The 26,816-nt window shown below is 55.8% G+C and overlaps 5 protein-coding genes across 5 annotated transcripts; 3 read left to right on the top strand and 2 right to left on the bottom strand.

Moving 5' to 3' along the window:
* Nucleotides 1–1,287: 1,287 nt before the first annotated feature.
* JDV02_002430 (uncharacterized protein) lies at nt 1,288–3,983 on the bottom strand. Its single transcript, XM_047983456.1, has one exon. It carries the CDS (start codon nt 3,798–3,800, stop codon nt 1,410–1,412), a length of 2,391 nt encoding a protein of 796 aa, XP_047839427.1. The 5' UTR covers nt 3,801–3,983; the 3' UTR covers nt 1,288–1,409.
* A 2,481-nt stretch (nt 3,984–6,464) lies between these two features.
* JDV02_002429 (Non-specific serine/threonine protein kinase) lies at nt 6,465–8,086 on the top strand (the record flags this gene model as incomplete). The annotated part of the gene is made up of 2 exons (XM_047983455.1): nt 6,465–7,014; nt 7,071–8,086. 2 exons carry the CDS (start codon nt 6,465–6,467, stop codon nt 8,084–8,086), a joined length of 1,566 nt encoding a protein of 521 aa, XP_047839426.1.
* A 1,458-nt stretch (nt 8,087–9,544) lies between these two features.
* JDV02_002428 (uncharacterized protein) lies at nt 9,545–13,369 on the top strand. Its single transcript, XM_047983454.1, has 4 exons — nt 9,545–9,963; nt 10,148–10,295; nt 10,352–12,937; nt 12,988–13,369. The coding sequence occupies exons 2-4, from the start codon at nt 10,236–10,238 to the stop codon at nt 13,012–13,014; spliced, it is 2,673 nt and encodes an 890-aa protein (XP_047839425.1). The 5' UTR covers nt 9,545–9,963; nt 10,148–10,235; the 3' UTR covers nt 13,015–13,369.
* On the bottom strand, nt 13,243–15,426 carry JDV02_002427 (uncharacterized protein). Its single transcript, XM_047983453.1, has 3 exons — nt 14,645–15,426; nt 14,302–14,568; nt 13,243–14,242 (listed from the first exon to the last, which is right to left on the bottom strand). Exons 1-3 carry the CDS (start codon nt 15,023–15,025, stop codon nt 13,511–13,513), a joined length of 1,380 nt encoding a protein of 459 aa, XP_047839424.1. The 5' UTR covers nt 15,026–15,426; the 3' UTR covers nt 13,243–13,510.
* Nucleotides 15,427–16,235: 809 nt separating this feature from the next.
* VPS13 (Vacuolar protein sorting-associated protein 13) lies at nt 16,236–26,639 on the top strand. The gene is made up of 2 exons (XM_047983452.1): nt 16,236–23,150; nt 23,198–26,639. The coding sequence occupies exons 1-2, from the start codon at nt 16,684–16,686 to the stop codon at nt 26,346–26,348; spliced, it is 9,618 nt and encodes a 3,205-aa protein (XP_047839423.1). The 5' UTR covers nt 16,236–16,683; the 3' UTR covers nt 26,349–26,639.
* The last annotated feature ends 177 nt before the right edge of the window (nt 26,640–26,816 follow it).

Here is a 26,816-nt window from a genome sequence, read left to right as displayed (position 1 = left end):
GGCAAGGGCTCGATCGTGAGCCGTGCGGTGATGCATCAAGATGTCGTGGCACTACTATGAGAGGCTTCCTTGCGTCGCTGCAAGAGAACCACCGGCACGGGACAGAGAAGCCGCCGTGCTCAGTGAGGGTAGCTCAGCCTCGGTGGCGCTTGATGGACTGTATGACTTTGTCGCGTCTGTTTGACGCGTAGGAGGGACAGCTTACGAACCATGCGGGACAGGACGATAGAGGGAGGTTGGTTTCAAGACAGGCCAGCCAAGCGGCACTTGCAGCACAACAAAGCCCCGAGGCTTGTGAGCAATCTGTGGGGAGGTTGACAGCCAAAGGGAGCTTAGACCGAGCACAGCAATCAATCCATACGGGTATAGCACTCAGGCGTGAGCAGGTGACGGCAGCTTTTGCACCTCGACCAAGGCCGCAGTGCCCTGTTTTCGTCTGACCTGTGGCTGTCATGTGTCGTTCCAGGTTTGGCCAACTGCTTCGTACAGTGCTGACAGTCAGTACTGAAGCAATTTTGGGTGAACGTACAGACACCAGGCCCAGCGTACATCACCTATATAAGGTAGTTAGTACCTACTAGGTAAGGCAGGTAACTTACCCAAGGTAGTACCTACCTGTTGAGCCTGTGTACGAAGTACCTTACTGAGGTACCTCAGTTCGTTGGGACCTCCCATGCTCAGATGCCCAGCCACGGCGAGACTCTCCAGGGCAGCCCGGCAACCCGCAGGTGACGACCTATCCCCCAGAGAGCCCTGCCCTGGGGATGGAGATCCCATCGCGCCCACCAAGCGGCAGACGGTCTCGGATGCAAGCCAGAACATATGCCCCTCATGTTTCATTTTGTCGACGCGCTCCCACTTTGCCCCCCAGGACCCCATCCCCCTATCTCACGCCCGCACGGCAGTGAAGCGTGCGTGCTTTGGATTCCCGTCCACGCAAATCTCGATTTCGCACCAGCTCGCCCGATGTGCTGGAAACCATCCCCCAGAAACTGGAGGCGAGCGTGTGGCAGCTCAGGCCCACCTGCTCCCCCGCTGGCCGCTTGCCGGGCTGCCACGTTTTTGCCCCCTCCCGCCCCTCCATCTTCTTTCCCTTGCTTCCCACCTGCTAACCTATCGTTCGCCCTGCGCCCTGGCGAAGCCCTGGGGGTTGTCTCACCCTGCCTGACCCTGCCCAGCCCTAAGTGCGCCAGACTACTTTCTTCGTTCCAAATGCGCCAGAAGCCAACAAGTCGTACAATCGGTCGCAAACACCAAGTCTGCAGTTGGGACCTAAGTTTAGTAGTGTGTAATTTTTTCCGCTGCGACGAGCCATTCAGGGTAAATCTACATCTTTCACAATGCCCAAAAGCGTCCGTAAATGGTGCAAGAGAGTAGCTTGCGCTCGCCGTTTATTCTGCGTAGTGTCGTTACACCAAGTTCATAATCTGCAGCCCCTTGTCCAGCTCCATGCTCACACCCTTGACTTCCGACAAATCTTGCAGCAGAGATCCCCTCCACCACGCGTACCACTCAGCAACTTCGCCCAGGTCTGCATCGTCCAATGCCAGCCACTCCCGCAACTTGGCATACCACATCGGGAACACGTCCTGTACGAGAAGCTCACCCATCACCGCGCCACCGACCAAGCACTGCCATTTCAAGACGCCTGTCAGGATGGGTAAGTACGGCTCCTGGTCCGCCGGGTCTACGCGGAAGTTGCTGCGCAGATACAAACCCATCGATGGGAGTACGTGCGAGATGATGAGCGGTTGCCACTGGTCCCCCATGACATCCTCCCATTGTCGCAGGCCTGGTACCACCCCTCGCTCGAATTCCCACGCATCGATCAAGTGTCGAAATTTTCTCTTCACATCGGCGACCAGGCCAGTGCCTTTGGGGTTCAGGTGGTACGGCGGCAGGTATTGAAGCCACGGAAACAGCCACGTGTGCGGTAGATGATGAGTCTGGCGCTTCTTCTTCGGATTCCAGTCCGACAATGCCGCCTCGAGTTTGCGTGCGATGCTGTCCATGAGCTGCGCCCTGACGAAGGCAGGCAAAAGATCGTTCCAGCTCTCAACCAGGTCAAGCATTGATCCTGGTGCGAGAGGATCCCACTCGCGAACCGCAGTCAAGACCAATGGCAGCCAGCATTTGTACATCATGCTTTCGTAAGGCGTAGTCGCTTTGTGATGTCGCCGGTAAACGCCCTCGGTCTGTGCCGCTGGGGTCTCCCATTTGCTGACCGACAGGCCGTTGTTGTTCAACCCCGATTTCGTAAACAGGCTGGACAGCTGTTTGAGGTCCGACGCGAAGCGCGTCGGATTCGCCAGAGGATCCCAGTCCGTACCTCTTAGAAATGGATGAATGGTCGCGACTGCAAGGTCTGCAGTCTCCGTGTTGATTGACCCCAATTCAACGGCTTTTTGAAGGCAGCTGATCACTTGCTTCCAGTCCGAATTCTGCGCCAGCTCTTCTTGAACCAGGGTCGAGAAACCTTGTAGCCGTTCGAAGTCGGACCGCAAGTCACTCATTTCTTGCTCCCTCTCGAGCAATTCCAGGTCCAGCCATGTCTTCCGCTCCTCTAGGCTCTTCCATTCCTCCGAGAACGCTGACAGATCGGCTTGTGCTCGCCTAGCCAATTTTCTGGCCTCGATGACTTCGGAACTCTCCGAAACGCCCGGATTTGGTGTCATGACGCCGCTCGTCGACGTCAGCATCTTGCCCTCCGGGCCCGTCATGTCTAGTATCGGGGTGAAGGCCTCGGGAATGTTCAGACCCGGCGCCGCCGCCTTGAACTCTTCGGCTGTCAAGTACTTCTTCTTTTGCCGCCGGGGCGTGCTCGCGGCACTGCTGCCAGCCGTTCCGAGGACCTTTTTCTTCGCCTTCCGTCTCTTTTTCTCCTCCTCCTCTGAATCAGCGACTTCTTCGCCGCGTAAACGGGCTTGCCTCTTTTCCTCCTGCCGTTCCTGCTCTGATTTTTCCTTGACGGCGCCCAGGCCGACGCCCTGCGGCCGGAGGTTGGCCTCTATCACAATGTTGCGTCCCTGCCCCTCCTTTCCGAGGCCTTTACCTTCAACGTACCCCATCTTGGCCATCATGCGAGCTCCAAAAGACTTTGGATTAATCTTCCCTTTGGCACCAAATGCGCTGGGCGCCGGTTTGTTCTGCGGCGGGGGCGTTCCCCCTTCCGCCGGCTCCTTGAGCACCGGCACGGAGGCCGAAGATGGCACAAAGCCGCGACCGAGGACACTGGTACCGTCAAAGTTGGTCTTCGTTTGGAATGGGAGATGCGGTGGCTGTGAACCGTTTCCCTGGTCCCGCTGTGTCCAACCTAAGCCGTGGGCAGCACTGGCGAATCCCAGGCCAACTCCACCGCCGTCATCGTCATCGTCGTCGTCATCGTCGTCGTTTCTATGGTTCTCAATCTGGGGGGCGTTGCCCTTGTCAAGAATGGGCTTGTAGTCGTCGGAGTCGTCTTCGTCCTCGGGTTCGTCCCCGTTGGCGTCCGCGCCTGTTGCCGCTTCCGCTGTTGAGGAAACGAAGTTCATGCCCTTGTTCCTCAGAGTTTTTCGTTTCCATCGCTGGCCTGGGCCATCCTCCTCGCTGTCAGAGCCAAAGATACCAAGTGCAGCCCTCTCTTTGTTGTTTCTCCCGACGCGACGCCGTTTCCGAGGGTTGAGGTCGCCGTAATCGTTGTCATCGGTACCACCAGGCAGGACATAATCATCTTCTTCCTCGGAAGCAGACGACGAGAACTCCGCAGCAGAGGCCTTGTTTAAGCGGGACGGATCGAACGAGAGGCGCGACGAGCCATCCATGACGGCGATGTCTTCAGCTGTCCCAAGAATACGGGTGAAGCGGTGCGGTACCCATTACGTAGGCTGTGCAAAGCCGCAGTGCCGTGTGGGAGCTGGCAAGTAGTTTCGAGGGCGGAGTGGTGTGAAAAAGAAGGTTCAAAAGAGTCGCAAATGTCGAACAAGGGCTGTCACGGCAGCCTAAAATGGCCGATGTGCAATGCAAGTAAGCTCCGAAGAGCAAGTTTGGGATCTAAACGATGAATCTTATCATCACGTGACAAATATGCCCAGTGCACAGTATATGTATCGGACCACCCTTCCTACCCTATGGAAAGGACATGTCGCTCAAACATTTAAAGATCAAACATTTGACGAGCTCGAGTGTTGCACTTAAGACAAATAAGAATGTTGTGGAAGTCACAAGGCCAATAATGTCGACGTTCAGAGCCGCTGTCCATTTCCGCCAGATTGATCCTTCTCTAGCGACACCTGTTGACATCCATCATTCCCCCAACCCCAAACCCAAGTACCCACATGAAGTCCGTCCTCTTTTGTGACTAGTCAGCTTCGCTGGACTTCACTCCCTCCTAACATCACCAAGGCGGGAATTCGGCCCTCGACTACTCCTCCTCCTATAATGTGTTAGCAGTCGGCACTCTGGCTTTATTCTTTTCACACGCAAGGCCAATTTGCTTACTATGGTCGGAGGCAGCCGTGGGAACCCTGCTTGTGGAGGTCTGCCCCGTGAGGACCTTCCCCGTGAATAGCCCCCCGAGGAAGACCCTTCCCGCGATAACCCTCCGTGTGAAGACCCTCCCCGTGAGGAACCTCCTCCCTGTGAAGGTCCTCCCTGTGAAGGTCCTCCCTGTGAAGGCCCTCCTTGTGGAAGTTCTCCCCATTCCTTTTGTTGGGCGTTGCTCTTCTCTCTGGACGCATGCCATGAACTTATACTCTGCGGTGGTTGCCTCCAGTTGTCCGTCATAGACCCGGCACCGATCTTTGACGGAACGTTTGTGAAGCCGTACTTTCCCATGCGAGACTTGTCAGACGGGTCGTCGTATTTCGAAATATGGCAGGTCGTGAAGTGAACATTTTGGCCCGTGTTTGGGTCCCATGTATAGAACACGACCGTGAGGTGCACTGGTGCGTTTGGGTCGGTGCCCCCTGCGTGCCACGTCTGCCTTCCGCCTTGTGGCCTGTAAAGTCGTTAACCAACGTAGAAGCCACTGACCGCGACGCAAGGACTTACACCGTGTCAGGAGTGCATTTGATATGTGCTCCAGATATCTTATAGCACGAGAGTTCTGTCATCGCATACTGCCGACAGGCTTCGTCAATCTCTGCGGTGCGGAGCGTCTCGTCCGAGTATGATACCGGGAAACTCCCAAACGTGGGCATGGGAGGCATGGTGTGCTCAATGTTGGAAACACCGCGGTCTGATGTTGTCTTAGTATTATGCTGCTGTTTCTGCTGTGCGGATGGTGGAATTGATGCTCTAGGAGACGACTCGACGTCCTGCTTGATCAGGGGTCTTATATCGTGGCAAGAAGGACGGCAAGAGCGACGGACTACGTCTTTACACGAGTACACGAGAAAGGGGCAAGGACAAGTAGAGAATAATGACCACGGTCATCCTCAAATTCTCTTTGGTTCTATTTACAAAAGGCTGGTCGCGTCGCGTCGAATGCGCCATGAACATGATGACGCGTGGACAATGGGTAGTTTTTGACCTTGACTGTTCCTTCACTACGTGTAAGTTCAACGATGGCGCATCGTAAGTAAAGTCATTTCCAAACTAAGGGAAAGCAATGCCATTTACTGTGCGCATACACAGTGCCCGTCATTCCCACGGCGCTGCGACAAAACACATACGCTTTGTCTTCAAGCACGTTCGCACGATGACGCTTGCCCGCTTGCATGCACTGGAAGCCAACAAAGAGAGTGCAACCAAGAATTCCATCGACAAAGCAAGTTTCTGAAGCTTAAAATAGATCCGGTGCTCTACAGAAAAAGCCTTTAAGAACGCGACGAAGCCAGAACGTGATGTGTACTCCCACTTACATCCTTTATCATTCTTTCTGCCCACAATTTGTCGTCATGTGTCGCCCATTTGTTCGCGGAGTAGCGCGCATCTCGTCGGTCTTCAACATGAGGCAACGGGCCAAGGGTCTACTCCGGAAGCTGTCCCGCTGGTTGGCCACCTCAATCGGTCGGCCAGCTCCAACCGCCGACCGCGGGACGCAAACAGAGCCCTTGGCGGCAAATGTGAGCAAGACAGGGCCCATCGCTGGAGAGGACTCCCTCCAGAGGTCTGGAACCTCTGAATATTTGCTTGAGTACGTTGGTGCTCAAAATGCCGACAACATCTTGCTGGAAGGATTGCCAACCGCCTTGTTTCCCGTTGAGAAAATAGGGGAGCTCCAGCTCAGAAGAAGCACAAGCAACAGTCTGGAGGCAGTTGCGTCTATAGGCGCCGCCGCATGTGCTTCCTGCGCAATGACACTATCCAACGTTGCTAATGACACCAGCAACGAGGTTGGTCAACTTGAACCGCTTGTCGCTGCCCACCAAAGCCGCGCTGATGGTGTTGGAGATGGCGACGCGGAGGCACGAGCACTTGCTGATGGTAAACCTGAGGATGCGGCGGAAGCAGACTCAGTCCTCTTTGACGGTAGCAGCGCCACGATGGAGGACGAATTGGTCATCGAAGATGAAGAAGAGGCAGAACAAGAGTATGACTGGCGCGATGACGAAGAGCCCATTGCAAAATATCGACCTGGTGGCTTTCACCCCGTCTGCCCTGGTCAACTCTACAACGACCGCTACCTCGCACGCCGCAAGCTTGGCAGCGGCGCTTATTCGACAGTTTGGCTCGTACAGGATATGCAGAACCATGAGTTTCGCGCGATGAAGGTCCTCACGGCGGATTCGTACGCGGAGGACGACCAGCATATCTTTGAGGTTGAGATCCTCAAGCACCTCCGAACGGCCGATCCGAAACACAAGGGCTATTCTTACATCAACCATCTTCTCGACGAGTTCGAACACGAAGGGCCCAATGGGAAGCATGTTTGTCTGATCTTCGAGCCAATGGGCATGTCGCTCCAGGGGTACGCGGATTGTCTGGCGCGGGAAGGCCTAGGCCCCGTTCTCCCAGCCTACGCGATCGCCTCGATCACAAAGCAGCTGTTGTGGGCGCTGTCCTACGCACACGAAAATGGTGTCATCCACACAGGTAAAACATGCCTCCATGTCTGATCACTACTGAGCCGAATGTAACAAGCATTGCAGACATCAAGCTCGACAATATTTTCGTTCGATTTTCTACCGACATGAAGGAAGAGATTGACAAAGACTTTCTGCCCTCAACGTACCCGCTCGTGGACTTTGTGAAGCCATACGAACCGTACAGAGTGTTACGGTCGATGCCGATGTACTTGTACTGGGCCAACAACTTGGATGAGATGTTGGACGTTCAAATCTGTCTGGGAGACTGGGGAGTTGCGTCTTGGAAGCACAAGCACCTGTGCGAGAGGGTCCAGCCGGAAGCGATGCGGGCTCCTGAGGTATTCCTCAGATCCGACTGGGACGAATCGGTCGACATATGGAGCCTAGGGCCGACCATTCTGAGGCTTCTCAACGACGAGCCCATGTTCATCACAGAGGTTGCAGGCCATGAAGGCGACCCGTCTTACTCGGAACCGTTCATCCTCATGCAAATGCAGTTGCTGTTCGGGGGTGGCCACTTTCCAGCGTCGATGCTGGATCGCGGGAACCCTGAGTATGTCGAAATGGTGTTCAATGAGAAGGGCAGAGTCAAGTTTTACGATGACGAGGAGCCCGCATCGTTCCGCGAGGGCCGCTGGACACAAAACATTCCGAAAAGCTTTCGGGAGGACGTCACAAGCTGGTTCGAATTTCTCATGAAGCTTGACCCTCGCGAACGACCGAGCATTCGGGAGCTTCTTGACCACCCCTGGCTGAGTACCGAGCGCGTGAAGCCATCGATGGAAGCTGCGACAGATAGTGCCGATGAAGAAGGTGGTAAAGTGTCTGTAAGTGTAAAGGCCGCCATGGGTGAGGAGCAAGAGGCAAAAAATGCGAGTAATGCAAACGAAGGGCATTTGGGTGCTGTGAAGAAGGAAGGAGAGGTCATGGACGAGGACACTGCCAGCTCTGGTGGCCAGATGCCGGAAAATGCGACACAAGGCCGCCAAAGGGACAAAGAAGCACAGGCATCATCTCGGCCTGAAGTCGCCGCACCAAGTGGTCTCGAAGAGGCAGATCAAGTCACGAAGGCCGAATAGGTTCAGTGGCTTTGAGAGACTTGACATGGCGGCGAAGTAGTCGGAAGGCCGAAGGATTTTGGGCAAGGTGGCTTACGCGAAAAGCCAAGATCTGGGGTAAAGCGCCGACACCCGTACTTGTAGAGACAGTTGCGCTGTTTGTTATCCGTTCATTTGCTACCTAGAGGAATTTAGTCGCATCTAGAGTCCTTATTATGCCGCGACCAACGTTACGATGCTAGTATTCCCTGCCACAGTGCTAAAGCTATTCCCAGGTTGCGGTCTCCATGAAGTAGTGTCGCGATTATCTAGGTAAATCTACCAACTTTTCACGCAGCAAAGCAGACCGGATATCTCGAAGGTCTACCATTAGCTTGCATCCCAGCTGCAGACCCGAGAACAGGCTCGGCGCTGGCGACATGTGTCGTCACCCGTTTACTTTTGCCGTCTGTTCCGCTGCCTGACACATGACGAGAGATACCTAGGAGGAGCAGTAGCTTAGAGGGTGGACATCTGATGTTAACTCTGCTGCCAAACAATGTCAGGCTCGCATGTTGCTGTGCGACGTTCTTCGCACGAAGTCGGAGAAGGCGAGGCCCGCGACGACGTTTGCCGTTGCTGCTGGAGCTGTGGGGACCCATGACCCATCGAGCAAGGAGTATAGCGCTTGCATGTGTGGCGTTTCTGTGGCAATGAAGTGGCTGACGACGGTAAACAAAGAGCCTGGCGTGAGTTCTAGGGACTTTCCCACGGCTCGTTGGGCAGGGCGGGCCCCGCCCAAGTCGAAGCGCGTCGATTGACAGCAACAAACTGCTGCTTTACGGAGCACTGCTCACCGCGATACACAATCAAAAGCAAATTTGAAGCTGCTGAGCCCTTGCTCTTCTGCAGCATTAGAGGTGAGGAATTACCGGGCGGCCTGCCAACATCAGGCGACCATGCTAGGTACTCCGCTGACCGCCTGCGCGGGATGACAGCAGGAGGAGGACCACTCATCACCGGGCTACCAAAGCCCGGGCTTCCCTGCGGCCTCTACCTTGACCTACCCAGCCAAGTGCGCGTGGTCGTTGTAGGGACGGGAGATAGTTACCTACCTATCTGACGCTGATGGATGATGGAAGGCACTGAAGCCTGAAGAGGGCTGCAATGTTGACGGTGAGTGGCCGGTGGCTTGCTTAGGTTGGTACCTTGGCTTAGTGGATTAGGTGCCCAGCGCCTTGGGTGCCTACCTGTCCCCAGTACCTTATTTACCTGTACCTGTGCGAAGTAGGTGCCTCTTACGAAGTTAGTATTATCCTTCGTTTCCAGGTGGAGGCACATGTCCTCTGCCGAGCTGGAGCAACCCACCTCCACCAGGCGAGGAGGTACCGACCTAGGTTACCTTAGGTTTAGCAGTGAAAAAGTGGAGGCACGCCAGGGGCCGCTACCACGCCTGCGCCTGAGCTGGACGTCCCGTCGGCTTGACCCTGTGGCTGTCCCTCTTTCCCCTGTCCACCAACAAACAACACGTTCCGCGTCGCTACCAGCGTCTGGTCACTTCTGCCATCATCAAACCTCGCGGCTTTGCTTTGACCTTACTACACTCTTGCGCAACCGCGACCGACGAACCCTCTGCTCGACCCTGCCACCTGCGCGCGCTCGTGTTGTACGCCGCAGCCCATAGACCAGTCCAAGCTCCCTGCCCATCTCATCCACCCGACAACGACCGCCGCCTCTATTGCACCCAGCGCATCTCCAGCCTTGACAGCCCTTTCCATTAGCAGAGGTGGGACAAGGAAAGCAGCCTCGCGATACCTGCTTCTGTCGCCGCAATTCATCCGCCTGTCCGACCAGGCTCCGCCGTAACCCCGCGTAACTCGCCGTGCCTGCTGGGACCCGTCGTGAGCCTGGTATTCGAGGTATGTCCAAACTAACTCCTGTGCACCTTTTGTTCCGTGTCAATGCTGGCCTTTGTTGTGGATTTGCGGCCTGTTGCCAGCACCAGGCTCCATGAATTTGTCCCTGACCCCAGCCGTTTCTTCCCTCTATGCATCACAGTTTGCCGAGCCCGTCCATGCACAAGCTTATTGACATAGTCGGTAGATTCGTCAGGCCGCAAAGGAGGCCCCGGCACCTCTGCCATCGCGGCTTCAGCTCCACCGAATACGAAGCAGACTGCCTCATCGCCGACATGGCCGACAAGGAAGAGGACTTTAGTTCCCTCCCGCTCCCAGATCGCTTCACCCATAAGGTCAGTCACGAAACCTGCATGTGGTCCGCAAACTCACCCGCTGACATTGTCACCAGCTTTGGAAAGTCAGGAAAGAGGCCTACGAGGAGGCAGCGAAACAGTTTTCCGTATCACCGGACGAATCCGACCCCTGCTTCCGACCTTTCCTCAACGATCCAAATCTGCTAAAGGCTGCGGTCTCAGACTCCAACGTCGCCGCGCAACAAGAAGGCATCACCGCACTCTGCGCTTTTCTCAAGTATGGCGGACGAGACTGCGCCCTGCGGACGCGCGGGTTGACCATCACGCCGATGGTCGAGAAGAGCCTGTCGTCCACCAGGGCAACCACCAAGCAAAACGCCCTCGAGGCCATTCTGCTCTATATCGAGCTCGATGCTGCCGCGCCAGTGCTCGAGGATGTCATGCCGGGCCTCTCAAACAAAGTACCAAAGAATGTGGCAGCAACGCTCAACGCCCTAACGGCCATCTTCCACAACTATGGCTGCAAGATCGTCGACCCGAAACCTGTACTCAAAGCGCTGCCTAAAGTTTTCGGTGCCGCCGACAAAAACGTTCGCGCTGAGGCGACTAGTCTCACCGTCGAATTGTACCGATGGTTGCGTGAGGCCATGAAGCCCATGTTTTGGGGAGAACTGAAGCCTACGCAGCAAACTGACCTTGAATCACAGTTTGAAAAGATCAAAGCAGAGCCCCCGCCGAAGCAAGAACGTCTTCTGCGGTCACAGCAGGCCGTTGCGGAGACTGCCGCCGGGGGCGATGAGGATGATGGGGCTGTGGACGGAGAGGAGGCCGACGCAGGTGAAGAAATGGACGCCTTCGCCCTTGCCGAGCCCGTCGACATCACCAAGAAGATACCCTCAAACTTCAGCGACATGCTGGCGTCGTCGAAGTGGAAGGATCGGAAGGAGGCGGTCGACGCGCTTGGCCAAGTCCTAAATGTACCGCGCATCAAAGACGGCGACTTCAACGAGGTGACAAGGGGCCTGGCGAAGTGCATGAAGGACGCCAATGTCGCAGTCGTCACTCAGGCAGCTCAGTGCATTGAGATGCTGGCCAAAGGGCTGCGACAGGCCTTCTCCAAGCATCGCCCGACCGTCATGCAACCCATCATGGATCGTCTCAAGGAGAAGAAGCAGACAGTCGCTGATGCCCTCGGCGCCGCTCTCGATGCTGTCTTTTCGTCTACGAACTTGGCTGACTGTCTCGAGGACATCATCGCGTACCTCAGCAATAAGAATCCTCAGGTTAAGGAGGGAACGATGAGATTCCTGATTCGATGCCTGCGGACTACGCGAGACGTCCCAAGCAAGCCTGAAGTCGCATCCATCTGCGAGGCTGGCAAGAAACTGCTATCTGAATCGAGCCCCGCGCTGCGTGACGGTGGCGCGGAGATCCTAGGAACGGTCATGAAGATTATTGGAGAGCGCGCTATGACGCCGTACCTCGATGGCTTGGACGATATTCGGAAGACCAAGGTCAAGGAGTTCTTTGAGACTGCCGACGTCAAGGCCAAGGAGAAGCCCAAGCCCGCACCCGCCGCCAAGGTCCCGCCGCCCTCAGCTAAGAAGGCTCTCGGAGCGAAAAAACCAGTTGTGAAAAAGGCCTCACCGGCGACTGTTGCCCCTGTCGCAGAGTCGGCACCGTCGTCGCCGAGGCCCACGTGCAAGGTAGGCGCCCCAGGAAGCAAGCTAGGGCTGCCCAAGTCATCGGGTCTTGGTGGGCTCAAGGCACCACAAAAGCGTACCCTTGCAGGCTCCGGGACGGCGTCTCCCAGAAGGGCCCCGAGCGGGCCGCCGGTCATGCCTTCCGATGATGAGCCTGTCGCAGTACCTCCACAACCTCGCCTCGGGCCCTCTCGTGGGCTGGCTGGTCGATCGCTGGCGAAGCCTGCGGCAGCTCCCCCGCAGATGCCTGTAGAATCGCAGTCGTCATCCAGCGGCTTCACTGCTGTCGAACGGGCCGAGCTCGAGGAGCTCCGTGCTGCTAATGATCGTCTGACCAAGCAGATTGACGATTTGCGGCAGGAGCGAAGCAAGTTCCTGTCTGAGATCCAAGAGCTCAAGAATCAGAACGCTGGCCTTATCGAGGACCACACCAGGGATGTCTTGAGCATCAAGGCCAAGGAAACCCAACTTGTACGCGCTCGGAGCGACGCTGAAGCCACCGAGCAGGTCAACGAACGACTGCGACGAGAGATGGACCGTCTGAAGAAGGCGCTCAATAACGCCGAAGGGCTGAACGCTGGCTCGGGAGTTGTCAGCCCGCGGGTCGCATCCCCAGGCACGGATGACGCGGGCATTTTCCGAGATCCCGGATCAGCGGCTGTCAACCGTAATCGAATGAGCTTCGCAAGCACCATGTCTGAGGAAAAGGAGAATGGAGAGACGATGCACCCGAGAACTAAGTTAAGCCCAGACCTGAGACACAACGGGAGCTCCGCGTCATCAGGCCGAGGCTCGCCTGCCCGAAACTTTAGAAACATGGCAGCGTATCGGGACGACGTCAGCGACTCCGGGTCTGCGATAACGAGGGAACGACCAGTCTCGTCTCTGCCCCAGCCCGCCGGCGGTGGCGGGGTTGAGAGTTGGAGGAGAGCCGCGGAGGTGACGAGTCAGCTTAAGGCCCGAATTGAGCAGATGAAGGCGAGTCTGCCCTTCGCATATGCGACCGACGAAACACTAACGACGCGCAGGCCAAACAGGGATTCAGCCGGCCTTGAATGAGTCAAGAGCGTGGTCAAGGAAATGATTTACTGTTACGTCCTAATGGTCGCTATGATGCTACGATGTGGGAGTCATGCCGATGAGGGTCTAAGTCACGCTGGAGGGTTGTGCATTTTCATGGCGTTGGAATACATACCCCTTTCCTCCAGGTGATTGTTAGAGTATGAACATCAGTGGCGAAAGCACCAATTCGCCCCGCGAGGTTCGACGTTGCGTGTATGGTTGCCCACGAGATTTTGTAGCTGGACGCTAAAGGTATCTCCAGGGGTCTGTCACATTGGAACAGGGTGAATACTGCTACAGGGACGCCCTGCCCGACCTTTAGAATCCATAAAACAAGTCTTTGCTCACATCTTGCCACTCTTGCCCCCCTTACCGCCGTCTTTCGAGCTGTCACCCGCCTGAGCTGTCACTTCCACCCTTCTTGTCTTTCTCTCCGTCTGTGCTCTCCTTGTCTCCAGCTTCAGCTCCGTTGTTCCCGGCCTTTGAGTCTTATTCGTTCTGGCTCTTGCGGGGCTCATCTTTTTTCCTGTCGTCACGATCTTCCTTTTTATCTCCCTTTCTCCCGCTATCCGCGGGGTCACTGTCGTCCTCTGAGCCCTTCTCATCCTTGCCCTGCTTGCCGCCCTTCTGTGCTTTGTCGTTTTTCTCGTCCTTGCCCTCGGCGGACTCCCCACCGTCCTTGGCACTGCTTGACTGATCATTGGCCTTGTCTCCCTCATCCTTTGTTTTGCTGAATTGTTGAGCGTTTGCGTCCTTCTCCGCACCCTTGTTGCCCTCGTTCTTTGCGGCCTCCTTCTTGGCCTTCTGTTCGGCCTCCTTCTTTTCCTTGCGCAGCTTCTCCTTCTCCTCGGCTTCAAGCTTGGCCCAATTCGTGCTTCTGTCCGCGATACCGGGGCTCTCCATGGTGGAGCTGAGGCCTTGGCTACTCAGGCGGCCGTGCTGGCTGATTGAGGCACGGCCCACGAGGGACACGAGGATGGCGAGGCCGACCATGACGGTCAGCAAAAAGCGATACATGCCGTACCACGGTGGCGCCCAGCCGCGGGAGGAAGCACGCGAGTCGGCGAAGTACAGGGCAACAAAGGCCATGAACTGCGTGGTAAGGGCCGCCTCGAATGGGAGAAAGAGGGTGGGCCATGCGACCACGGAGGCAACGACGCCCATGCCGTAGCGGAAGCGGGTGCGCTCCCGAAGAGGCTCCTTTTCAGCATACTCGAGACCCTGTGCCAATGATCAGCAAGCAGCTTCCCTCACAATTTATCGGTACGAGATCAAAATACCCAGTGGATTGCGCCGAGGAAGGATATGATGACGGCGCCGTAGCCAAGCTGCAGGGGCTCAATGGCGCTGAGAAGGTAGTGTGCTGTGTCGTGGGGGATGAAGAGGGCATCGTAGAGCCGGTTTCCCGTGGGAACTTGCTTGGTGACATCCCAGGCGAGAAAGACGGTCGAGAGGGACGTCGCGAGGTAGGGGACCGTGCCGGCGAGGCCAAGGATGTGAGATTCCTTGGGCACCCGCGTGAGGCGAAAGGTATCTCGCACAATGCCCTGCGCGTGCGTGAGTGACTCTACCTGGCACACATGACCAAAAGGTCACAACAACTGGTATCCTATGGTCACGTACGATATCGTGCTTCAAGCCGGTTGTCAATGAGGCCGGCTCTGGGGTGTCGGACTGGCCCGATCCCTCCATGACGTGGCGGACGGAGCTCTGGCTGGAGACCTCTTCGGGCCGAGGCTCGAGCTTCTTCTGGGCGACCTCCATCTCGTGCTCCCGGTCGATGGGCTGCTTGGGCGGTGGAGGGTTCTCCGACTTGGGATTGGACTTGCCTCTGTTGCTGTTGTTGGCGTTGCTGCTAGCGAAGCGTGACAGGGAGGACCAGGTCGGCAGCTCTACGCGCGCGCTGACCCTGGGAGCTGCCGTGGGAGCATGGCGGCGGGAGAGGGAGCTCGCCAGGGAAGCACCCGGGGAGAGGCGGAGGACGGGGCGCGCGGCTCGAAACATGGTGAGCTGGAGAGAGGCCCAGCCCAGGTTGGACCACTGCGTTGGGGCTCTTGAGACGTCAAAGATGATGTGCAATTGCTAATAGACACGCACGATGGGATGTCAATTAGGCCAACGGCTGTAACAGCGCCGGTATGGCCTAGGGGTGGGGGAAGAGACGGCAGGTAGTCAATAATGACGACAAGCCTCAGGCACGGGGAAAGGCGGACAAACACGTTTATAGCAATGGCTATGGCATCATGACGCACGTCGTCGTGGCAGCTGCAACACCTCTATGGAGCTACAGCAGGAGGTACGAAGAACGAGGTACCTAAATAGCTCCATTCCCTCACATGTACGTGAGGGCAGCTGCCTTTCGTACTTGTGGCTGTCTTCTAATCAGGTTGGAGGAAAGCATGAAACCTACCTGAGTAGCCAGAGGTCCTGCAGGTTTCCGCGCCACATTCTGGATCGAAAAGATCGGGGATGGAGGTTGCCCAGGTGGCCTAGTCATGACGTAATTTTGGCGACAGATTGGGGACGTGCGCTCTGGACAGTTTGGTCCGGCAGTGGCTTCGGCGCCGTAGAGGTAGGTAGTTTAGGTAGAATATGGGGGCGATACCAGGGCTCAATGGGAGAGAAAGGACATGCAGGAATAGATGCGAGGTTGGAGAAATGCATCGTCCCTTTGTGCTTCTTGACGGCAGGCATTGAGGATCAGCGGCTTGTGCTGTTCTTTTTATCTTCTGATGAGGATGGCTTCGGATTGTGGTTCGCTTGTACATTGATGGTAGGTGACGGTAAGTGCGGTGCTGGCGGAGGTGCACAGGCTGCCACTGACGAACTGCCGCCGACGATTTCATGCACATAACCTTAACCGATAAAAATCATAACTTTCATAAAGTGATCCTTGAGGTCAGGCCTTGATTGATTGGCATGTGTGCGATTGCAGCTTCAATATCTCAAATACATCCTTGCCCTGTCGTCGAGACCAGCCCAGTGGCTTAGAGCGTGTGCTTATGGGCAGGTTGCAGCGCTCGCGTCAACTGCCCCTTTCAAGGTACCGATTGTTCTAGCGGAGCCGCTACGTCACAACGCCTGCCCGCTGCGTAACCGCTAGCTCCCTCCACACCTGCTTTCAGGTTCCGTTCCGCGCGGCGTTGGACCAGAGGCAAGGTGAGCCTGCCTGCCGTCGTTCATGTCGTCGTCGTCCTGCTCCGCTCATCTGTCCACCATCAGCCACGAGGGGCAGCAGCGCACCCACGTCACGGCCACTTTCCTGATTCGACCACGCGACATCTCCCCAACCGTCGCTTGACACGTCGGGTCGCTGCTTTGCTGCTGAGCGGACTCACTCTCCTTTCTCTCTGCAACCTCACCCTACGAACCCGAGCCCGAGCCCGAGCCCGATCTTCCCGCCGAAGGCCTCGAGAGCCCCTCCCTACCTAGCCAACCCCGTTCCGAAGACGTCGGCGAACGACTGCTTCCACGACGACAGCAAGAGCACCGACACGGCACGACAACGACGCATACATTGACTCTGCTGGGCCTTGCTGGTATCGTCGCGGCGCGCGACACGCAACCTCTCCCACCGATGTTGTCTATCTAATCATTCGACCTCGAACACTCTCCCTACCCAACGATTCCCCGGCCCGGGATACGGCCTGCCCGCCGCCGTCATGTTGGAGGGTCTTGTCGCCGGGTTGCTTAACCGCTTCCTTGGCATGTACGTCAAGAACTTCGACCCGACGCAGCTCAAGGTCGGCATCTGGTCTGGCGATGTCAAGCTCCGCAACCTGGAGCTGCGTCGAGAGGCCCTCGATCAGCTCAAGCTGCCTATCAATGTCATGGAGGGCCACCTCGGCGAGCTGACCCTCGTCATTCCTTGGTCCAACCTGCGCGGCGCCCCGGTCAAGGTCTTCATTGAGGACGTCTTTCTGCTCGCGAGCCCCAAAGAAGAAGCCGAGTACGACCAGGACGAAGAGGAGCGGCGGAGACAGCGTCTCAAGATGGAGAAGCTTGACAGCGCCGAGCTGCTTAAGGAACGCAACCGCGAAGGCATGAGCCAAGAAGAGCAGCAGAAGAACCAGAGTTTCACCCAAAGCCTAGTCACCAAGGTCGTCGACAATCTTCAAGTTACGGTCAAGAACATTCACATCCGCTACGAGGATTCCATATCTGCCCCTGGGCATCCGTTCGCCCTTGGCTTCACGCTTGAGGAGTTTAGCGCGGTCAGCACCGACGGCCAGTGGAAGCCAACCTTCATCCAGGATAGCAGCAATGTTACGCACAAGCTCGCAACCTTGGGTGCGCTCGCCGTATATTGGAACACCGACTCGGAACTGTTCGGCACTGGACGCGAGGCAGAATCCTCGGCGACGGAGCCCATGGAGCACCACGAGATGGTGGAAAGGTTCCGCAGCATGGTGGGTAAGGCCAACGCCGCCACCTCGCACCACCAATTCATCCTCAAGCCCGTCAGCGGTCAAGCCAAGATTGAGCTCGACAAATCGGGCGATATCCACGCACCCAAGTTTAAAGCCAACTTGTTGTTCGAGGAGATTGGTCTCGTGCTCGATGACGACCAGTATCGCGATGCGCTCATGATGGTGGACCTGTTTCACTATTTTATCCGACACCAAGAATACAAAGGCCTCCAGCCAAAGGGGGTGCGACCCAAGGAAGACCCGAGGGCCTGGTTTCAGTTCGCCGGAAATGCAGTACTGGGAAAGATACACGAGCGGAACCGCAAGTGGTCCTGGGAATTCTTCCGCGAACGACGAGACGACCGAAACCGGTATATCGAGCTGTTCAAGAAGAAGAAGCAACAGCAAAGCCTTTCGACACAGGAGAACGAAGATCTTGGCAACCTGGAGTGGAAGCTTGACTACGAGGATTTGCGTTTCTGGCGCTCCCTCGCCCGTAATCAGCTGAAGAAGGAGAACGCAGCGGCGTTGAAGAAGCAGTCCGCGCAACCAGAGCAACAAGGATGGCTTTCCTGGATGTGGGGTTCCAAACCGCAAGGCAAAATCGAGGAAAACGAGGAAAACACGCAGATGACTGAAGAACAGCGAAAGGAGCTATATGATATGATTGACTGGGACGAAAAGACGGCGCTGGCCGAGGCTGTCGACGTCCCTCGTGAGGCGGTCAAGTTGTGCATCGAAACGTCGCTTAGTACCGGAAGCTTCACGCTCAGGCAAAGCCCACACGGAGATGCCCGCGATCTCTTGAGCCTGCATTTCGACGTTTTCAAAGCCAAGGCGCTTCAAAGAAAGGACTCACTGCTCGCCAATGTCAGTCTCGGAGGGCTTCGAGTCAACGACGGCACGACTGCCGATAGCCTATATCCCGAGATTGTCCGTGTCAAAGACGCCCCATCGACAAAGCAACGCAAGCGCCTGTCTCTAGTGGAGCTGGAGAAGGACGATGAAGAGCCCTTCTTCCAGTTCGAGGTCGAGAAGAATCCGATTGAGCGTGAGGGAGACATCGCCGTCGTTGGCAAGCTCAAGCCCCTCGAAGTGGTGTGGAATCCAAACTTCGTGGTCGGCATTGTTGATTTCTTCAGACCGCCCGAGCGGCACATGGAATCGATCACGGCCCTGATGGAAACGGCCGGCGCCACTGTCGAGGGCATTCGTGAACAGACGCGGGCTGGTCTGGAGTTTGCATTGGAGGAGCACAAGACGATCAATGCTGAACTTGATCTACAAGCTCCTCTGATTATCGTGCCCGTCAGCATAACAACTCAGGAATCTACCTGCCTGATTGTAGACGCTGGTCACATCCACCTCAACAGCCAATTGGTCGATCACGACACGATGAAGGAAATTCAGTCCAAGCAACGTCAGTCTTACAGCGAAGAAGACTTCAAACGGCTCGAGTCTGTAATGTACGACAAATTCATCGTCAAACTCACGTCGACTCAGGTCCTTATTGGCCCGTCCATTCAGGAGACCAAGCGGCAGCTCGACCGAACTACAACGGGCTCGCAATTTCACGTGGTTGAGCAAATCAACGTTGACTTTGTGGTAGAGACGTCAATCCTGCCAAAGGCACCAAATCTGACCAAGTTCAAAGTCTCAGGGCATCTTCCAATGCTTCACGCAAGTGTTTCAGACTCCAAGTACAAGAATTTGATGAGAATCATTGACGTGGCCATACCGAAGCTCTCAAAGCAAGATCAGTTGGAACTCGCAGTACAAGAGCAGCCGAAGCAGCCGCAACGCCCTCGGCCCGTGAGCAGCGCATCGAACAGGTCCCGCAGAAAGTCTCAGCGCGATCGCAGGCAGTCAACCGCCTTTCCATTTATGCAGCCGCAAACTGCTGTCATCCTCGATGATATGGACGAGGATGAGGACGACTTCGAGGACGCCACAGACGGCGTGGATGGTCAGAATCTCAAGATTCACCAGCGCAGTTTTGAATTCAACTTCAAGGTCGATACGCTGAAAGGCTCGCTCTATCGGAGTGACCCAGACAGGAAGAAGCCAGACACGCTATTGGTAGAGTTGATCGCCGAGCGTTTTGACTTGGCCTTCTACACGCGGCCGTTTGATATAGCTGCTGAGGTATCTCTCGGCTCTGTGACGGTAGAAGACTTTGTCGACAATCCCCCGGACGAGTTCAAGTCTATCGTCTCATCTGGAGACAGGGACGACCGGCAGGCCGGCCGCAGCCTGGTTCATGTCAAGTTCATGAAGGTCAATCGACAATCGCCCGAGTTCATGCCTGTATACGAAGGCGTGGAGACAAACATAACAGCGGCAGTCTCGACTATCAACCTCATTGTGACGAGGAAAACGCTTCTAACTCTGCTAGACTTCATACTCATCACGTTTACGGGTGGCAATGGTGGCCAGGAGCAGACTCAAGAAGCTGTCCCCGAGATAGAGGTCGTGGAGGAAACCCAGGGCGAGGGCGATGCCCTGGACGTCGCGAGACAAAATGCCAACGCGGGGTCCATCCGAGTCAAGGTTGACCTTAAGAGTATTCGACTTATCCTCAACAATGACGGCATCAGGCTCGCGACACTTTCATTCAATCAGGCTGATGCTGGAATTTTTCTGCGCGGAAAGACCATGCGCATCTCCGCCAAGCTTGGAGACCTTTCGCTCGTCGATGACGTGAACCTGGGCGTGTCCGAGGAGTCGAACCTTCGGAAGCTGGTTACGATTCAGGGCGACGACTTGGCCGATTTTCGATATGAGACGTTCGATTCATTGAACCAGAAAGCCTACCCAGGCTACGACAGCTCAATATTTCTTCGTGCCGGCTCGGTCAAGATCAACTTTGTCGAAGAGCCCTTTCGCAAGATTATTGACTTCTTGGTCAAATTTGGCAAGATGCAAGCGCTGTACAACGCCGCGCGACAAGCCGCCGTTAGTCGAGCCAACCAGATACAGCAGAGCCCAAGCCGGTTCAAGTTTGACGTCATCGTCAAGACTCCTATTGTCGTCTTCCCTCGACTGATGATTCCCGGCCGCCCCAAACGTGACCTAGTCACGGCATACCTGGGTGAAATTTACGCTCAAAACAAATTTGCCCCGCTAGACGACAGCAAGGATGCCGAGGTTGCGATGAAGATTTCGGCTGGAATCAGGAACATCCGACTGACATCGGATCTTCACTACGAAGAGGACAGATCAGAGGAGCTGGAAATGATTGATCACGTCGATCTCGGGTTTAATATCACCTATGCGGAGCACAAACCTGGGGTTAAACGTCCGGACACTGAGATCGAGGGGTCTCTCTCCGATATCAAGCTCCGGCTGACGCAGCATCAGCTCAAGTTCTTGATGGAAATCTCCAAGTCTGTACCAGCCGCTTTTGCGGGAGAAGGCGGCAATACGGACGAGGAGGCCGCCCGACTCGTCGACGAAGACACCCTGCAGCGAGCGAGGACCTTGCCGCCGAATGACGGATCTGGGGACCAGCATCTTGTAGACCTGTCACCAGAACTTGGCACAGTTGAAAACACGTGGACCAAACTTGATCTCGTGTTTTCCGCAGGGTCTGTGGGATTGGAACTCATCATGGCCAACGAAGACGAGCCAGTCGGCGACTTGGCCGCGTCGAGCCTCTCACGCTTCTCGCTCGACGGGACCAAAGTGAAGACACGGATGCTCTCTGATGGGTCGCTCGAGGCTGAGCTCCTCATCCACTCGTTTACGATCCAAGACAGCCGCCCACGAGAGTCCAACAAGTTCCGCCGTATCATGACTTCCTCCAACAAGGAAGCACAGCAGCTCATGGCGAGCTTCACCATGTCCGGCGGAGCGGAGCGTAGCATCATTGCAATGGCCACCATCGACAGTCCTCGGGTAATATTCGCACTGGACTATCTTTTTGCGTTGCAAAAGTATGCGACTGAAGGATTGGCCGTCGAGGGATCGAGTCCGATGGATGACGAGAGTCTGCTCGAGTCTCCGGACGAGTCAGATGCCGACTCGATGCAAGTGACGTATACCGGCGCAAGATCAGGACCAACAAAGTCACAAACTTCTCGGCAGCGAAGTAATGCGCAGGAGGATAACGAAGTAGAGAAGCAGCGCGGTACAGCCTTGAGCATCGCATTCCGTATCAACCTTGTGGACGCTCAGGTCATCCTGATTGCCAATCCATTGAGCGCGAGCTCCGAAGCGATTGTGTTGAACATTCGCCAGATTCTCCTTTCGCAGCAACACGCCCTTACGTTCCAAATATCCGAAGTTGGCATGTTCTTGTGCCGAATGGACAAACAAGAGACCTCACGGCTGAGGATTATCGACAATTTTTCAATTCAAATGAACATGGACACGTCGCAGCCGTCTCTGACAAACATTCACATCGATGTGGAGCCCCTTGTTCTCCGGTTGTCCCTCAGAGATATTCTTCTCGTTCTCCAGATCGTCAGTCGGGCTAGCGAGCTGTCTGGTAGAGACTCCAACGAGCCCGGTGAGACGCCCGCGGAACAAAAAGCTCGGCAGCTTCGAAATGCAAGCATCAAGAATAAGTCCCTCAGCGGCCGCGGCCAGTCGACCATCGCAAAAACCAAGGGAACACGGACCATCGCAACCAATAATCCCCAGACTGCTGTCCAGAGCCAGCCCCCGGCCCCTGCCAGACACGAAGAGCTGACCGCCACGATAGAAGGTGTGCGGGTCGTCCTGATTGGTGATGTGCATGAGCTGCCCATCCTCGATATAGGTGTTAAGGAGTTCACTGCCACCGCAGAAAACTGGTCGTCCAACCTTAAGGCTGAGGCTGCAATCGAACTGTACTCCAGCGTGTACAACTTTTCGAAGTCGAGCTGGGAGCCGCTAGTTGAACCGTGGCAAGTTGGACTTGGCGTCGCCAAGGAGCCTACGTCGGGCCTCTTGTCTGTTGATGTCGCATCGAAGAAGACTTTCGATATCACGGTCACGACCGCGACAATAGCGCTCGCCTCCAAGTCGCTAGACTTCCTGACCACAGAACAGGATGTGCTCGACAAGCCACGTGGGGTCGAGGCGCCATACCGAATCAGAAATTACACAGGCTTCGGAGTCATGCTTCACTCTAAGAGCCCAACAAGCGAAGAACCACTATGTCTGTCTCTCGACGACGGGCAAGATGCCCCTTGGAGCTTCGAGCATTGGGAGAAGATGCGAGAGAATCTCCTTACCGAGTCTAGCCAGAATGATGTGACTCTCAGGTTGGAGGGCAGCGGGTTCGACCCTATCAAGAATGTGAGAATCAATCGCGAGGGCGAGTTTCTGTACAACCTTCGACCAAAGACAGACAACGTCACACATCGAATCTGCGTCGAAGTAAGCCTGGGCACCGATAATGTCAAATACGTCACCGTGCGATCGCCTCTGGTAGTCGAGAACGACACACAGATTCCAGTCGAGCTGGGCGTCTACGATGCTCAAGAAGGCCACTTGCTCAAGATTGAGAAGATTGCGCCGGGCGACGCCCGCCCCGCACCCGTCGGCGCTGTGTACGAGAAGCGTGCGCTCGTGAGGCCCGACAGTGGCTTTGGATATCAGTGGAGCAGAGACCAGCTTTGGTGGCGAGACCTACTCAAGCGCCCGACGAAGCAACTGGTGTGCCAAGGCGAGAACGGCGACCCATTCTACTTCCAGGTCCACGCTGAGTATGACAAGTCCAATCCCATGTCCAAGTAAGTTCCCCACGATCCACTACCTGATGCAGTCTAACAGCTGGTAGGGTCTATCCTTGCATGAAGGTTAAGCTATCCGCACCCATCACACTCGAGAACCTATTGCCCTATGACTTCAAATACAGGATATACGACAAGAACACGAAGAAAGACTGGTCCAACTTTCTGCGGAAGGGAGGGGTCAGTCCCGTCCACGTGGTTGAGCTCTCTCACCTGCTCTTGTTGAGCATCGACATGCAAGATACTGTGTTCAAGGCTAGCGATTTCTCCATTATCAACTCTGGTGGCGCCGAGGACTTCAAAAAGGAAGGTCGCATCATCGTGAAGGACGACCAAGGACTCCCACTGAACTTGGGTCTCCACTACTTTAAGATTCCCAACAGCGGAGGTGCCTTCAAGGTCACCGTCTATAGTCCCTACGTTATCCTCAACAAGACCGGGCTCGACTTGCGCATCCGCGGGAAGAGCTTCCTGCAGCAGGCGAAACCAGCAGCGGGACAATTCCCACTCGTGGATACCTCGGATCAGGATCGGCCCAAGGCTTTGCCGTTCATGTTCTCGTACGGAAACGATGACAATCGCAACCGGGCACTCCTCAAAGTCGACGAATCGGAGTGGAGCAAGCCTCAGAGCTTCGACGCTATTGGCAGCACGGCTGAGGTCATTCTCCCTTCGTCCTCGAAGCAGAAGGAAATCCACCTCGGGATCACGGTCAATGCCGGAGAGGGCAAGTATAAGATGACAAAGGTCGTCACGCTTGCTCCTCGATTCGTCCTCGAGAACAAGTTGGGAGAGGAGGTGTTTGTTCGAGAATCTAGTTCGTCTGGCTACATGACTCTCAAGCCTGGCGCGCTGCAGCCCCTCCACTTCATGCAAAAGTCGCAGGTCAAGCAGCTTTGCCTTTGCTATCCCGGCGTGGACAACCACTGGACCTCGCCTTTCAACATTGCCGACATTGGAACCACACATGTGAAGATCGCAAAGGCGGGTCAGCGACAGCGTCTAGTCAGAGTTGAGATCCTCCTCGAAGATTCCACCATTTTCCTCCACCTCAGCATGGAGACCAAGAATTGGCCGTTCTCCATGCGCAATGAGAGTGACGTCGAATTCACCTTCTTCCAAGCCAATCCCAACGTGGAGGACGACGATGTCGAGGACCGAAGCGGTTGGAAACCTATCCGATATCGCCTGCCCCCGCGAAGCATCATGCCCTACGCTTGGGACTTCCCTGCGGCCAAATTCCGAGAGATTGTCATCATGACGAACCATAAGGAACGACATGTGAAGCTGGCAGAGATTGGCAACCAAATACCGATGAAGTTCGTGACGCCGGACGGGAATCAGAAGATCATTGATATCAACGTCGCCGCAGATGGGCCGACACAAACCCTCATCCTCAGCAACTTTCGCGCGAGTCGCAGCATGTACAAGCCAAAGGCCCTGTCCCGGACTAACACGGGCCCGGAGGCATTCGAAGTGAAGGACCAGGATACTGGCGCGACGTTCCGAGCCCAGCTTAAGCTGTCTGGCGTGGGCATCTCGCTGATCAACGCACAGCTGAAGGAGCTTGCGTACGTCACCTTTAGAGACGTGCAGTTCCGCTACAGCGACTCGCCGCTGATACAGACGGTGTCGCTTGCCGTCAAATGGATGCAGATCGACAATCAGCTCTACGGTGGCATCTTCCCCATGATTCTGTACCCCAGCGTCGTCCCAAAGAAGGCCAACGAGGTCGACGCCCATCCTTCGCTGCACGCGATGGTGAGCCGAGTGAAGGACGACTCGTATGGAGTACTATACATCAAGTACGCCACGATTCTGCTCCAGCAGATGACCATTGACCTGGACGAGGACTTCGTTTTCGCCCTCTTGGACTTTTCCAATGTTCCCGGAGCCAGTTGGACTGCCGTGGACGAAGAGGGCAAGCTGTGCGACGCAGACTTGGACATTCCTGAGCCGTCTCAACAGCAGTCTGGTCAAGACATCTATTTTGAGGTGCTCAATATTCAGCCGATGCAGCTCGACCTGAGCTTTATGCGGACTGAGCGTGTCAACGCTGAAGACAAGACCACGACAAGAAACCCCGTCATGTTTTTCCTGAACGTCATGACCATGGCCATCGGCAATGTCAACGACGCTCCCATTCGTTTCAACGCCCTGTTGCTGGACAACGTGCGGGTATCGACGCCTGTCCTCATACAAAACATTTCTAACCACTATAGCCAGGAGGTCATGTACCAGATCCACAAGATTTTGGGGTCTGCCGACTTCCTTGGCAACCCGGTGGGGTTGTTCAACAATATCTCCTCCGGAGTGACAGACATCTTCTACGAGCCGTACCAGGGACTGATCCTCTCAGACAAGCCGGAGGAGTTCGGTCTGGGCATCGCAAAAGGCGCGGCATCGTTTGCGAAGAAGACGGTGTTTGGCTTCAGCGATAGCTTCTCCAAGTTTACTGGTAGCTTGAGCAAGGGTCTGGCGGCCGCGTCTCTCGACAAGCAATTCCAAGACAGGCGACGCATTACGAGGGCACGAAACCGTCCGAAGCACGCTTTGTACGGTGTTGCCGCCGGGGCAAATTCGTTCTTCACGAGCGTGGCTTCCGGCGTTGGTGGGCTGGCGCGAAAGCCGCTCGAGGGTGCCGAACAGGAGGGTGCGTTCGGCTTCTTCAAGGGCGTCGGCAAAGGCGTGCTAGGACTTGCGACGAAGCCGGCCGTCGGCGTGTTGGACATGGCAAGTAACGTCAGCGAAGGCATTCGCAATACCACGACGGTCTTTGATGGTTTCGAGCTCGACCGTACCCGTTACCCGAGGTTCATTTCGAACGACGGCATCGTCCGGCCGTATAACCCCCGCGAGGCGCTGGGGCAGTATTGGCTCAAGCAAGTCGACAACGGCAAGTATTTCAACGAGCAGTACATCGGCCACCTCGAACTCCCGAAGGAAGATATGGTTGTCATGATCACCTTTGCTCGGATCCTACTTATCAGGTCGAGGCGTCTCACCAGCGAATGGGACATTCCGCTCAAAGACTTGCAGACTATTGCCAAGGAGCGCACCGGCGTGAGCCTAGTACTGAGGGGCGGTGCCAATGGGCCCTTCATTCCGATAGGGGGCGGCAGCGAGAGGAGTTTCTTGTACAAGATGATTGGAGTTGCGGTGGAAGAATTCAACCGGCGTTTCAGGGGCGGAGAGTAGTGGCCTCGCCGCTGTATGGGTAGGTGATGCTACGCGCGCTGTGCAAACCTGGCGTGGTACTTGGTTTCAAGCGGGGGGACATAACCTTATATGGGTCATTTGATGACAGTATGGCATGAACATTGAGCCGCCTCGTCATGGCCCTTTTCGGGGCGCCGGTGAGCAAGATAGACGTCGCCGGTTTCCGCTGTTTGCAACGCGGAAACACAGGCATTCTTTTGCGCATACATAGTCTCCCTTTCTGTTCGTATACAGCCACTCTTACCTAGCAACGATGACGATATGATCGACAAGTCCTCTAACGGAATGGCGGGACCAAGCGTCTCGGACCAGTTCATCGTACATTGCCGGCCGCGCAGCTGTCAAGGTGTGAGAACGGGCTTGTGACTGCTGGCCAAATGCGACCTGATCGACGGGAAGCTGTCGCTCCCGGCGGCATGGTACATAACCCCCCCCCATGATGAGCAA

Source organism: Purpureocillium takamizusanense, chromosome 2 (genome assembly GCF_022605165.1).
Source record: "Purpureocillium takamizusanense chromosome 2, complete sequence".
NCBI classification, from domain to species: Eukaryota; Fungi; Ascomycota; class Sordariomycetes; order Hypocreales; family Ophiocordycipitaceae; genus Purpureocillium; species Purpureocillium takamizusanense.
This window is presented reverse-complemented; position numbering and strand designations above follow the sequence as displayed.

Bases quoted from the DNA above. Each gene is read 5' to 3' on its own strand.
- JDV02_002428 (XM_047983454.1), top strand. From the start codon at position 10,236: ATGGCCGACAAGGAAGAGGACTTTAGTTCCCTCCCGCTCCCAGATCGC. The intron at 10,296-10,351 runs GTCAGTCACGAA...CATTGTCACCAG, and splicing joins CAGATCGCTTCACCCATAAG to CTTTGGAAAGTCAGGAAAGA. The intron at 12,938-12,987 runs GCGAGTCTGCCC...AACGACGCGCAG, and splicing joins CCCGAATTGAGCAGATGAAG to GCCAAACAGGGATTCAGCCG.
- VPS13 (XM_047983452.1), top strand. From the start codon at position 16,684: ATGTTGGAGGGTCTTGTCGCCGGGTTGCTTAACCGCTTCCTTGGCATG. The intron at 23,151-23,197 runs GTAAGTTCCCCA...AACAGCTGGTAG, and splicing joins AAGTCCAATCCCATGTCCAA to GGTCTATCCTTGCATGAAGG.
- JDV02_002427 (XM_047983453.1), bottom strand. From the start codon at position 15,025: ATGTTTCGAGCCGCGCGCCCCGTCCTCCGCCTCTCCCCGGGTGCTTCC. The intron at 14,569-14,644 runs GTACGTGACCAT...ACGCACGCGCAG, and splicing joins CCGGCTTGAAGCACGATATC to GGCATTGTGCGAGATACCTT. The intron at 14,243-14,301 runs GTATTTTGATCT...TCATTGGCACAG, and splicing joins TCCTCGGCGCAATCCACTGG to GGTCTCGAGTATGCTGAAAA.
- JDV02_002430 (XM_047983456.1), bottom strand. From the start codon at position 3,800: ATGGATGGCTCGTCGCGCCTCTCGTTCGATCCGTCCCGCTTAAACAAG.